Source organism: Microcaecilia unicolor, chromosome 1 (genome assembly GCF_901765095.1).
Source record: "Microcaecilia unicolor chromosome 1, aMicUni1.1, whole genome shotgun sequence".
Classification (NCBI taxonomy): Eukaryota; Metazoa; Chordata; class Amphibia; order Gymnophiona; family Siphonopidae; genus Microcaecilia; species Microcaecilia unicolor.
In genome coordinates, this window is record NC_044031.1 from 513,494,549 (window position 1) to 513,508,178 (window position 13,630).

The window sequence follows — 13,630 nt, forward strand, 5'->3', positions numbered from 1 at the left end:
AGGGGGGATGACCCTGGAACTCGGAGGGGGGGGGATAACCCTGGAACTCGGAGGGGGGGAGGGGGGATGACCCTGGAACTGGGACAGAGCAGGGAGGGGCCCCTGGCACACACACTGATTCTCACCCACACACTCTCTCACGGACACACTCGTACCAAGTCTCACTCACTCTCTGTCACACACACACACACTCGCACATTCACTCTCTCTCACACAGTCAATCTCACACACACTCTCTCAAACATACACACTCCGAGGAAAACCTTGCTAGCAAGCATTTCATTTCTGTCAGAAACAGGCCTTTTTCACTGGTTATATATAACAGAGCAGAAATAGATGTCAACAATACTATTACATTAACCTTTACCTCAAGCATCATAGGTCCAAGTGCATCCTTGTCAATGACACTCTGGCCTGTAGAAGATACATCGGCTTTCTGCACTTCCTCATTGGCCGATGCAGCTTTTTCTACAAAGGAGGAAAAAATATAATTACTTGATAGTAAGGGTACCTGGATCCATATGCAAAAATGATTTATAGACAGGGCTTCAAATTTGTTGTTATAACCAGAAAATCCTGATTTAAACACCCCAAATAGGGGTTACAGTTATAACCAAGAACACCTGAAAAATCACCCTTTCTGGGACATTCAAACACAATCACCTAACATAGTGGACTTCATTAATGTTTTAAGTTGGGAGCCACTGTGGATCCAAACAAGCTAAAGGAAAGCCACCAAATATCTTCCCACACAAGACCAGGACACTGCCAACCAGAATATGTCAAGAATATCCATCCCTTCCATACCCTTCAAACGTTTCATTGAGGGCATTCTCAAGGAGCTGGGCATTCTCTTCTATTGAGAAATGCATTGTCCTTCAAGCAAACAGCCTATCTGTCCATCCACTTTCCCCTTTCTGCCATAAGTTTGTGCAGAGAGGCAAAGTAGCAAAAACAAAAAGCCAGAATAACGATGGGAGGTGCCCCAGAGTTCTCCAAAGGTTGCCACTGGCCTTGCACTGAAAGAACTGGCAGCTACCACTTCATCTGGGTGAGATCACCGGAGTAGACCACAGTCTCTCTTAAAGCTTATGTCTTTGCTTCCGAAGCTTTCCATTCTGTCACTGACTCTGCCACCAGCTCTAGACAGGATTTAAATGTGTGAGAAAAGGCCTGTTTCTGGTAAGAAACAAGAACTGTCTGTTCTCACATTTCAAATCCTCCTGCTGTGCTGGCAGCAGAGCTGGTGAAGAAGCAGACAACAATAGAAGCAAAGGCACACATTCTTCCTGCTTTACCAGATAAGAGGGCTGGAGCTGAGACAAAGAAAGGCTGACTGATGCTGGGCCTAAGAGAAAGGAGGGGGGCTGATGTCCATGATAGGTAAGTTTGGGAAGGAGAAGGAGGTGATGCTGGAAACTGTTTGTATTACGAGCCCAAAAAACTCCTAACACCCTTTTTTTTCCTGGAAAGCATCTAAACACCTCAAAAAACTCCTAAAATTCCAAACAAAGCTGTAGGATCACAAGTCTTAATTATAAAGACGTAAATAATGTCAAGGGTGATCAAAATAAATAGCACAAATAAACATATTAGGAATAAAATAACGTAAAACTGGAATAAGATGGTGACATACAAAACCTAATATGTCTTCAAAGAAAAGCGAAGATACATACTTGTAGCAGGTATTCTCCGAGGACAAGCAGGCTGATTGTTCTCACATGTGGGTCAACGTCCGTGTCGGCCCGGGAATCGGACGGCAATTTTGCAAGCAAAATATAAAAAAATCTTTCCAGAGTCTTTTGGCATGTGTGCAGCGCGCACCACGTATGCGTGGCCGTCTTCCCGCCAGTCGCATGAGCGTTCCTGCTCAGTTTAATCAAAAAGCAAATAAACAGCAAACAACTACAACAAAGGGGAAGTGGGCAGGTTTGTGAGAACAATCAGCCTGCTATCCTCAGAGAATACCAGCTACAGGTAAGTATCTTCGCTTTCTCCAAAGACAAGCAGGCTGCTTGTTCTCACATGTGGGGTATCCCTAGCAAACAGGCTCACTCAAAACAATTAACATTGGTCAATTGGGCCTCACAACGGCAAGGACATAACATAGATTGACCTAAAACTATAAACAACTAATGAGTGCAGCCTGGAACAGAACAAAAATGGGGCTAGGGGGGTGGAGTTGGATACTAAACACCGAAAAGATTCTGCAGCACCGACTGCCCAAACCGACTGTCGTGTCGGGTATCCTGCTGGAGGCAGTAGTGACATGTGAATGTGTGGACTGATGACCACGTTGCAGCCTTCCAAATCTCCTCAATAGAGGCTGACTTTAAGTGAGCCACTGACGCAGCCATGGCTCTAACATTATGAGCCGTGACATGGTCCTCTAGAGACAGCCCAGCTTGGGCATAAGTGAAGGAAATGAAATCTGCTAGCCAACTGGAGATTGTGCGTTTTCCGATGGCGACTCCCCTCCTGTTGGGATCAAAAGAAACAAACAACTGGGCGGACTGTCTAAAGGGCTTTGTCTGCTCCACGTAAAAGGCCAATGCTCTCTTGCAGTCAAAGGTTTGCAAACTGCTTTCGCCAGGGCGGGTATGAGGACGGAGAAAGAATGTTGGCAAGACAATTGACTGGTTCAGATGGAACTCCGACACCACCTTTCGTAGGAACTTAGGGTGCATGTGGAGGACTACTCTGTTGTGATGAAACTTGAAATAAGGTGCATGCACTACCAAGGCCTAAAGCTCACTGACTCTACGAGGTGAAGTAACAGCCACCAAAAAAATGACTTTCCAGGTCAAGTACTTCAGATGGCAGGAATTCAGTGGCTCAAAAAGAGCTTTCACCAGCTGGGTGAGAACGACGTTGAGATCCCATGACACTGGTGGAGGTTTGACAGGGGGCTTTGACAAAAGCAAACCTCTCATGAATCGAACTAAAGGCTGTCCAGAGATAGGCCTACCTTCTACACGACGATGGTGAACCCTTAAGGAGTTGGTTTTAAGACCAGACTCTGATAAGTGTAGAAGGTATTCAAGCAGGGTCTGTGTAGGACAAGAAAGAGGATCTAGGGCCTTGCTGTCACACCAGATGGCAAACTTCCTCCATTTGAAAGAGTAACACCTCTTCATGGAATCTTTTCTAGAAGCAAGCAAGACTCGGGAGACCCTCTGAAAGACCCAAGGAGGCAAATTCTAAGCTCTCAACATCCAGGCCGTGAGAGCCAGAGACTGGAGGTTGGGATGTAGAAGCGACCCTTCGTTCTGGGTGATGAGGGTTGGAAAACCCTCCAGTCTCCACAGTTTCTCGGAGGAAAACTCCAGAAGAAGAGGGAACCAAATCTGATGCGGCCAGAAGGGAGCAATCAGAATCATGGTTCCGCAGTCTTGTTTGACTTTCAGCAAAGTCTTACCTACTAGAGGTATGGGAGGATATGCATACAGAAGGCCTATTCCCCAATGAAGGAGAAAGGCATCTGATGCTAGTCTGTCGTGGGCCTGAAGCCTGGAACAGAACTGAGGGACCTTGTGATTGAATTGAGTGGCAAAAAGATCCACCGAGGAGGTGCCCCACTCTCTGAAGATCTTGCGGGCTATGCCCATGTTCAGAGACCACTCGTGAGGTTGCATTATCCTGCTCAACCTGTCGGCCAGACTGTTGTTTACGCCTGCCAGAAAATGGCTTGGAGAAATATGCCATGACGGCGAGCCCAAAGCCACATCTGGACGGCTTCCTGACACAGAGGGTGAGATCCGGTGCCACCCTGCTTGTTCGTGTAATACATGGCAACCTGATTGTCTATCTACATCAAAATGATTTGGTTGGCCAGCCGATCTCTGAAAGCCTTTACAGCGTTCCAGATCGCTCTCAATTCCAGAAGATTGATCTGAAGACCTTTTTCTTGAAAAGACCAAGCTCCTTGAGTGTGAAGTCCATCTACATGAGCTCCCCACCCGAGGAGAGAAGAATCCGTCATCAGCACTTTTTTTTTTTGAGGCTGAGGAATTTGGAATGGACGTCCCAAGGTCAAATTGGATCGAATCATCCACCACTGAAGGGAATTCCGAAAGTCGGTGGACAGTTGGATCACATCCTCTAGATCCCCCGCAGCTTGACCACCACTGAGAAGCTAGGGCCCATTGAGCTGATCTCATGTGTAGATGTGCCATGGGAGTCACATGAACTGTGGAGGCCATGTGCCCCAGAAGTCTCAACATCTGCCGAGCCGTGATCTGTTGAGACGCTCGAACTATGGACACCAGGGACAGGAAGTTGTCTGCCCTTGCCTCGGGAAGGTAAGCTCGAGCTGTCTTTATTTTATATTTTTATTCATTACATTTGTATCCCACATTTTCCCACCTATTTGCAGGCTCAATGCGGCTTACATGGCACCGTAGAGGCGATCACCAATACCGGTTATAACAAATACAAAGTGTGGTAGTGGTAAAGTTCATATGTGACAAATACATTGGGGAATCATAAGAAGAGGAGTTAGGTAATGTCCATTATGTCCAGTATGAGCTTTGGTTTTGTTGTGTTGCTGGATTAAGGCATTTAAGTTGGATTGTTTTGGTATGCCTTTTTGAACAAGTTAGTTTTTAGTAATTTCCGTAATTTCAGGTGGTTATATGTTGTTTTCACGGCTTTTGGAAATGCGTTCCATAGTTGTGTACTTATATAGGAGAAGCTGGATGTATAGGTTTGATTTGTATTTTAGTCCATTGCAGCTTGGGTAATGGAGATTTAGGTATGTTCGTGTTGATCTTGATGTGTTTCTGGTTGGTAGATCTATGAGGTCTGTCATGTATCCCGGGGCTTCTCCGTAAATAATTTTGTGAAGAAGGGTGCAGATTTTGAACGCGATGCGTTCTTTGAGAGCCAGTGCAGTTTTTCTCTTAGGGGTTTGGCTCTTTCGAATTTCATTTTTCCAAATATAAGTCTGGCTGCTGTGTTTTGAGCAGTTTGGAGTTTCTTTATGATTTGTTCTTTGCATCCCGCATAGATACCGTTACAGTAGTCTAGATGGCTTAGTACCATAGATTGTACCAGGTTGCAAAATATTTCTTTCGGGAAAAAAGGTTTCACTCGTTTGAGCTTCCACATTGAGTGGAACATTTTCTTTGTTGTAGTTTGCACATGGTTCTCTAGTGTAAGGTTTCGGTCGATTATGTCACCGAGAATTTTCAGGCTGTCTGACATGGGGAGGGTGTAGTCTGAGGTAGTTATGTTGGTGGGTTTGTTCGTGTTATATTGGTATAAGAGGATGAGACTGTGTGTTTTTTCTGCATTAAGTTTTAGTTGAAATGCATTTGCCCATGAGTTCATGATGTTTAGGCTGAGATTGATTTCTTTGGTGATTTCTGTAAGGTCACGTTTGTATGGGATGTAAATTGTGACATCATCTGCATATATGAAAGGGTTGAGGCCTTGATTGGATAAGGACTTGGCTAGTGGGGTCATCATTAGGTTGAAAAGGAGTGGTGATCCTTGAGGTACTCCAAAGTCTGCTTTCTAGGGTGGTGCTATGTTCGAGTTTGATTTCACTTGATATGTTCTATTGGTTAGGAGACCTTTGATCCAGTTAAGTACACTTCCACCAATCCCGAAATATTCTAGGATGCTTAGTGGTATGTTGTGATTTACCATGTTGAATGCCATGTTGACTGTCGAATTGTAGGAGAAGTACGCTTTTGCCTGTTGCAATCTCTTGTTTGAATTTGGCTAATAGAGTAATTAAAACTGTTTCAGTGCTGTGCTGTGGTTGGAGCGGAAACCTGATTGTGATTCGTGGAGTACTGTGAATTTGTTTATGTAGTCAGTTAGTTGTTTAGTTACCATGCTTTCCATCAGTTTGACTACTAGTCGGATTGATGCTACTGGGCGGTAGTTAGTAATATCATTTGTTTTTTTTCTTGGTATCTTTTTGTATTGGGGTGAGTAGGATATTGACGTTTTCCTTAGGGAAGAGATCACGTTGAAGCATGTAGTTCAAGTGGGATGTGAGATCTGTTGTGAAGCGGTGGGGGGGGGGGGGGGGGGGATTTTAATAGGTGACTAGGGCAGATATCCAATTTACAATGAGTCCTGGAGAACTTATTAATCGCTTGGTTGACTGCTTCAGCAGTGAGTGGAAGGAAGCTTGTCCAGAATCTGTCCGCTGGATATTCACCGTGGACTGGGTCCATACAGTCGATGAAATCTCCAATGTTGGTGCTGTTCTGAGGTAACGTGTTGTGTAGGTTTACAATTTTTTTCTTTGAAGTATTTGGAAAGTTTATCTGCAGGTTGGATATTTGTGATGGTTGTCTTTGTGTTCAACAGAGCTCCAATGAATTCCAACTTTTGAACTGGTTTGACATGGGACTTGAGAGTAATTGATCACGATCTCCATTAGCTCTAGCACCTGAATAGTCATTCGCATAGACTGTAGAGCGCCTGCCTCCGAGGTGGTCTTCGCCAGCCAATCGTCAAGATAAGGGAACACATGCACTCCCAGTCTGCGTTGCGACGATGCGACTAACCACTAGGCACTTTGTGAACACTCTGGGTGCAGACGCCAGACCAAAGGGCAGTACATAGTACTGATAGTGCTGTGTTCCCAGCCGAAATCGAAGATACGTCTTGTGAGCTGGGAGTATCGAGATGTGTGTGTAAACATCCTGTAAGTCCAGAGAGTATCGCCAATCGTTTTCTTGAATCACGGGAAGAAGGGTGCCCAGGGAAACCATCCTGAACTTTTCTCGGATAAGAAATTTGTTCAGGGCCCTCAGGTCTAGGATGGGACGTATCCCCCTCCCCCCCCCCCCCCCCCCTCTTTTTCAGCACAAGGAAGTACCTGGAATAGAATCCCAGCCCTTCTTCCCCTGGTGGAACGGGTTCGACTGCTTGGGCCTTCAGAAGGGTGGAGAGTTCCTCTGCAAGTACCTGTTTGTGCTGGGAACTGTAAGAATAAGTTCCCGGTGGGCAATTTGGAGGTTTGGATTCCAGACTGAGGGTGTATCCTGACCGGACTATTTGAAGAACCCAACGGTCGGAGGTTATGAGAGGCCACCTTTGGTGAAAAAATATTAACCTCCCCCCAACCGGCAAGGCGTCCAGTACGGACACTTTTACAGAGGCTATGCTTAACTGGAGCCAGTCAAAAACCCATTCCATGCTTTTGCTAGGGAGCAGCACGGGCCTTAGACGCAAGCTGTTGAAAACGAGCGCGCTGGGACTGAGCCTGGACAGGCTGCCGAGAAGGAGGAGTGTACCTACGTCTAGTATAGGAATAGGGAGCACTCCTCTTCCCACAAAATACCTCCTAGATGAGGAGGTAGTAGCAAATGACGCCCGGTGGGAGAGAGAATCCATAGCATCATTATGCTTCTTCATCTGATCAACAAGATCCTCTAATTTTTCACCAAAAAGTTGTCCCCCGGCAAGGAACATCCGCCATTCGCTCCTGGACTGAATGATCCAGGTCAGAGACATGCAGCCATGAGAGTTTAAACATCACTATACCCTGAGCAGCGATTCTGGATGCTACATCAAAAGTGTCGAACGTACCCCTGGCCAGGAATTTGACACGCCTTCTGCTGCCTGACCACCTGGCAAAAAGGTTCGACTTGCTCCAGAGGGAGTGCATCAACCAAGCTAGACAGTTGCCTTATCGAGTCCCACAAGTGAACGCTCGTGAAGAGCTGGTAACATAGTAGATGGCAGCAGAAAAAGACCTGCACACACGGTCCATCCAGTCTGCCCAACAAGATAAACTCACATGTGCCATTTTTTTGTGTATACCTTACCTTGATTTGTACCTGTCTTTTTCAGTATGATTGAATCTTGGCAGCGAGCATAGTGGCTTGATATGTCTTCCTCCCAAACGAGTCGAGAGTCCTAGTTTCTCTGCCTGGGGGCGCCGAACCATAGTCTCTAGTACTCCTGGCTCTCTTGAGGGCAGAATCCACCACCATGGAATTGTGGGGTAACTGAGACCTCATCAATCCAGGTTCACTGTGGATCCGATACTGGGATTCAGTTTTCTTCGGGACCACAGGCCAGACAGAGGGGCCGACCAGTTTCGCTTAAGGACTTCCTTCATTACCTTATGCAGAGGGACTGTCACAGCCTCTTTAGGTGGAGAAGAACAGTCCAGGACTTTGAGCATCTCAGTCTTGGGCTCATCCTCAACCTCCACAGGGAAGGGAATAGCCATAGCCATTTCCCGGACAAAAGAGGAAAAAGAAAGACTCTCTGGTGGAGATAGTCTCCTCTCTGGTGGAGGGGAAGGTTCAGAGGGAATCCCATAGGACTCATCAGAAGAAAAGTACCTCGGATCTTCCTCTGACTCCCACGAACGCTCCTGCTCAGTATCGGATAAGACCTCTGCTAAAGTACTTTGACACTGGACCTGCCTCGACGCCGATGTCCTCGATGGCGATGTCGAGAGGCTGAGGTGGCAGCCGACGTCGCAGGCTCCTCTTTCCTGCCCTCCCATCTGTGTCCCGCGTTTCTCTTCTCTCCTGTCCTCTCATCCCATCCATGTCTATCGATTCTGCTCTGCCCTCCCCTCAATGTGCCACATTTCTCTCTTCCTTTGTACCTCATCGTTTTCTGGCTGGCCTGGCTGGCTTCCCTTCTTTTGGTAACATCCTGACGTCAGCTCGCCTCCAGCGTTCCCCTTCCCTCTCTCTGTTCCACCCTCTGACGTCATTACGTTTTGACGCAAGGGCGGGGTAGTGAGGGGGAATGGAACGCTGGAGGCTGGCTGACGTCATGAGATGTTACGAACCCAGGCAGCCAGACAGCGATGGAACATTGGAGGTGCAAATTATTATATATATATATTATTTTTTTACTTAATTTAAGCATTTAGCATAACCCACATATGGGTATTTTGTTGTTGTTCATCTGCTTTCTAATCTAGTATTAAAACTAGTCTTCTACAATTTCACTGTGATGGAACATGAATCAAGCCACTGAACAATAATATCAACAATTCTGATGCTTTAAACAAAAGTCAAGCTTTTCTCAACATTCAATCTGCAAATTGGTTGATCAATTACTCACTCAAATGAATGAATGCATAACATATATACTACATAGTAATTGGTCAGTTGAAAGCTGGATATTGAGAATTGCTCTGGGACTTGAAAATCAACAGTATCTTACTATTAGGACCCTAGGAAAACAAAGGGGACCTTTTACTGAAGTATATTAAGCAGTTAACATTATTGGAATTAATGAGTACATACCATCCCTAACAGTTAAAGTTGCTTGACACTTAGTGTACACTAACTCTGGCAATAACAGCATAGCATGGAATAGGGGGAAATGTGTGTAGGCTGCCCCTTGCAGTTTAATGCACTATAACTTACAGCATATTATCTTAACAGAGTCAATAGCACCACCTCAATAAGTAGCAATAAACGAACCCATGTTATCTGCAATGCAATTAACACATGGCAAGTATATTTTCTCTGTGTTAACTGTATGGGGAGATGCTGGGAATGACCCCCAATAGTTAACGCATTTTAAATTTTGCTACTATACATATCTCAAATAACCCTGTGTTTACTGAAAGAATTCAAACGTCCAGTATCACTATCGCAAACAGTATTATTCCACACAGTCTCTATCTAAAGAGGTAAAATGACTTCAGATCCCCAGTGCTACATTAATCAGTTTTTTAGTAGCACTGCTCCGCTCTGCCACTGGGTCATTTCCCAGTGCTGTTACAGGCAGGAATCCTCATCAGCCAAAAACTCCTCTAGTTGTTAACACGCATCCAATAGTTATACTATTATGCTATTTGTTACACTTATCTTATTTGATGGGTGTTTTCATAAGTTCACTCTACAGCGAGCTCCTGTTTCGCAATCGCACAGGAGGAGGTTCCTTTAACTCCAAACTATGAGGTGATTGGTTGGTTGTGTAGGCGTCCTAGGGGTTAAAATCAGCTGACAGACGCCATTTTTTTTAAACCGCTAAAGCAGTAAATGAGCGGAAACTGCAAGAGGTATGGCTGAAATCATTAAGACACAGTGAGTACAATTGAGTAATACACACAGAGTAAGATCCATTTTTTCTCCTTTGCTTTCCGTTTTTAGGGCAATAACAGAGGTTCAGCTCCTTAGGAAACAAACGCGCAACAGGAGCTCGCTGTAGAGCAAACCTTTGAAAACGCCCATCAAATAAGTGTAACGAATAGCATAATAGTATAACTATTGGATGCGTGTTAACAACTAGCGGAGTTTTGGCTGATGAGGATTCCTGCCTGTAAGCGCACTGGGAAATGACCCAGCGGCAGAGCGGAGCAGTGCTACTAAAAAATTGATTAATGTAGCACTGGGGATCTGAAGTCATTTTACCTCTTTAGATAGAGACTGTGTGGAATAATACTGTTTGCGATACTATACATATCTGCAGACTATTAATATATCTTAGTAAAAGGGCCCCAAATGTATTTATTCTAGTGAGTGTTCCAACAACTGCAATATAACAATTATTCACAGGTGAATTACATCTGAAGGCGCTCAGGACACAGCATGTAAACTAGCAAGTTGCCAATAAACACTGATTTGCTTGTTGCTACTCAGGTTTTCTTTTTTCCTGTCATCCCCTTTCTGTTAAAGGCAATCAGAATTTTTTTTTTGTTGCCTTTTTTAAAAATGGAGGCAACATGCAAATAAAGAAAAACAGGACCCTATGGTGGATGGAGTTGGATTCTATACCTCAGAGAAGAGCCTACTGGTCAGAGCAGTGGGCTGAGAACCAGGGAAGCCAGTTCAGCTTCTACCACTGACAAACCTTGTGACCTTGGGAAAGTCACTTCACCTTCCACAGTTTCAGGTATAGCTTAAGATTGTAAGCCCTTTTGAGACAGGGAAAGAGAAAATTAGGTTCTTACCGTGATAATTTTCTTTCCTTTAGTCATAGCAGATGCAGCCATTACAGATGGGTTGTGTCCATCAACCAGCAGAGGGAGATAGAGAGCACACTTTTTTCAGTGCCTCATACCAGCTTGCTCCACTGCCTCTCTTCAGTATTTGAAGCTTCCAAAGCAGTATGGCAAACCGCAATGGGAATAACATGAGCTTTCCTCACAGCGAACGATGGCCCTACAACAAAGGGCATTAACTCAGAATGGAGGGAATGAAACATCCTCCCGAAGGGCGTAAACTCATCCTCCACTGAGACATAACTGGAGGGAATAAACTCATCCTCCAAAACATGAAACTGGAGGGAATTAAGCCATCCTCCTTTAATTGAACAAGAATCCTGAAGACTGTTTTCCGACTTTCTCCCAAGGACGGAATCTCCAGGTAACACGAACAGAACCTGAAATAGATTTACAGCAGATAGCATCAGACAGGGAGAGATCATGGCTGCATATGCTATGACTAAAGGAAAGAAAATTACCACGGTAAGAACCTAATTTTCCCTTCCTTGTCATCAAGCAGATGCAGCCATTACAGATGGGATGTATCAAAGCAATCCCTAGATAGGGTGGGAACAAGCCACACCACGCGCCAGCACTTGCGCTCCAAAATGTGCGTCCCTCCTGGCAACCACATCCAGCCTGTAATGTCGGGCAAAAGAGAGCTTAGAAGCCCATGTTGCTGCAATACAAATCTCTTGAAGAGAGAGTGCTCCAGTTTCAGCCCAAGAAGAGGAAATTCCTCTAGTGGAATGCGCCTTAAAGGCATCAGGCGGAGGCCGGCCGGCAAGCAAATAAGCTGAAAAGATAGATTCTTTAAGCCAGCGGGCAATAGTGGCTTTAGACGCTGGAGACCCTCTGCGAGGACCTGATAGCAAAACAAACAGATGATCAGAGGTCCTGAAAGAGATAGTAACTCGCAGATACTGCAGCAGAGTCCTGCGCACATCCAACAGGTGTAATTGCCCAAAAGATTCTGGAAACTCTTCCTCGACAAAGGAGGGCAAGAAAATAGGTTGGTTTAAGTGAAACGCTGAAACCACCTTAGGCAAGAAGGAAGGCACGGTCCGAACCGTGACCCCGGACTCTGAAAACTGCAGAAAAGGGTCTCTACAGGACAGCACCTGAAGCTCTGACACCCGTCTCGCCGAAGTAATGGCCACTAGCAAGACGGCCTTCAGTGTCAAATCTTTCTCTGAAGCACGCCGAAGCGGTTCAAAGGGAGCACCCTGAAGGGCCTTCAGCACTAGCCCCAGGTTCCAAGCTGAACAAGGTGCACGCACGGGAGGACGGAGCCGAAGCACCCCTCTAAGAAACCGTGCCACATCCGGATGAGCAGCTAAAGACACGCCTTCAACCTTGCCACGCAGGGAGGCCAACGCTGCCACTTGCACCCGCAGGAAAAATTATAGGCCAAGCCTTTTTGTACACCATCCTGAAAAAAGTCCAGAATCGGCGAGACAGGAGCCCGCATGGGTGTGATCTCTCTGGAAGCACACCAGACTTCAAACTGGCGCCAATTCCTGGCATAAGCCATGGAAGTGGAACACTTGCTGGCTTGCAGGAGAGTGGTAATTACTTTATTGGAATAGCCTCTGCCTCTTAATTGCGCCCTCTCAATCGCCAGGCCATAAGACCAAATCGGCTGGCGTCCTCCATGGTCACCGGACCCTGTGACAACAGGTTGGGAACCAGAGGTAACTGAAGGGGATCCTCTACGAGCATCTGTCGGAGGTCCGCATACCAAGGCCTCCTGGGCCAATCCAGGGCGACGAGAACCACTTTCTGGTGGTGGTCACTTTTGAATACAGATGCAGTGAGTTTCAGGTGTTAATGACTGATCCACCCAACAGAAAATTATATACTACTACTACTACTTAACATTTCTAGAGCGCTACTAGCGCTGTACAATAGGGTGGTTTTGTGTAGGCACCTGTCGACTGCCGTAGTTCCACTTTAATCTGGTTAATTGTCTTTGTAACATTTTCCCCCTTTCAACATGTTCACAATTTGGATTGCAAAAAAGACCCTTAGCTGCTGAATTGGAGTAGACTACACCCTGAGGCCCAGATGCATCAAACAAACGTAAAAAAATCTAAATCGTTGAAGTCCTTAACGATTTTGAAAAACCGAAGCATGCACCAAAAAAACAGGTCAAACATGTTCGTTGCGGTATCCAGAAGTACAATGTATCAATGAATCGTAACCCCCGTCGTAATCGGCCCCTAAATCATGCGCAGAGCAGCCAAGCGTTATGCTGGCTGCTCTGCGCATGCCACAAACGTCCAAAAAAAACCACAACACAAACACGTGGCTCCCCACTTCCCCCTGCACTAATCAAAACAACAAAAAAAACAAATAGATCGGTAGGGGCAAAGGCGCTCGTCAGGAGCGTCCTGTATGGGCGCCCTTACCCCCCCCCCCCCCCCCGAGATCGCCGCTGTTCCCCGCTTCAGCCGGTTTTAATAAAAACAAATCTCCAAATTCTCATCCCCGGTCCCCCTCCCTTCCTGTGTTTCCTGTCCCTTGCTCCAGGGCTCCACCTCCCGCCATCCTCCGCCTCGCCCCCTGGGATCATCGCCGCCGCTCCCACCCTCCACCGGACCCCCCTCCACATTACCGTCCCGTGCAGCGCCTCTCACCTGTATGCGAAGGTGCTGCACGGGATAAAACATCTGATCGCCAATTGCTTCTCCCTTCTCC

The 13,630-nt window shown here is 46.1% G+C and overlaps 1 protein-coding gene across 1 annotated transcript in view; it reads right to left on the bottom strand.

The window, feature by feature from the left end:
• NCOA2 (nuclear receptor coactivator 2) overlaps nucleotides 1-13,630 on the bottom strand; it is a 470,775-nt gene that overhangs the window by 326,775 nt on the left and 130,370 nt on the right. The window contains 1 exon segment of the mRNA XM_030215383.1: nucleotides 368-468. Within this exon segment, the coding sequence (XP_030071243.1) occupies nucleotides 368-468 (101 nt within the window).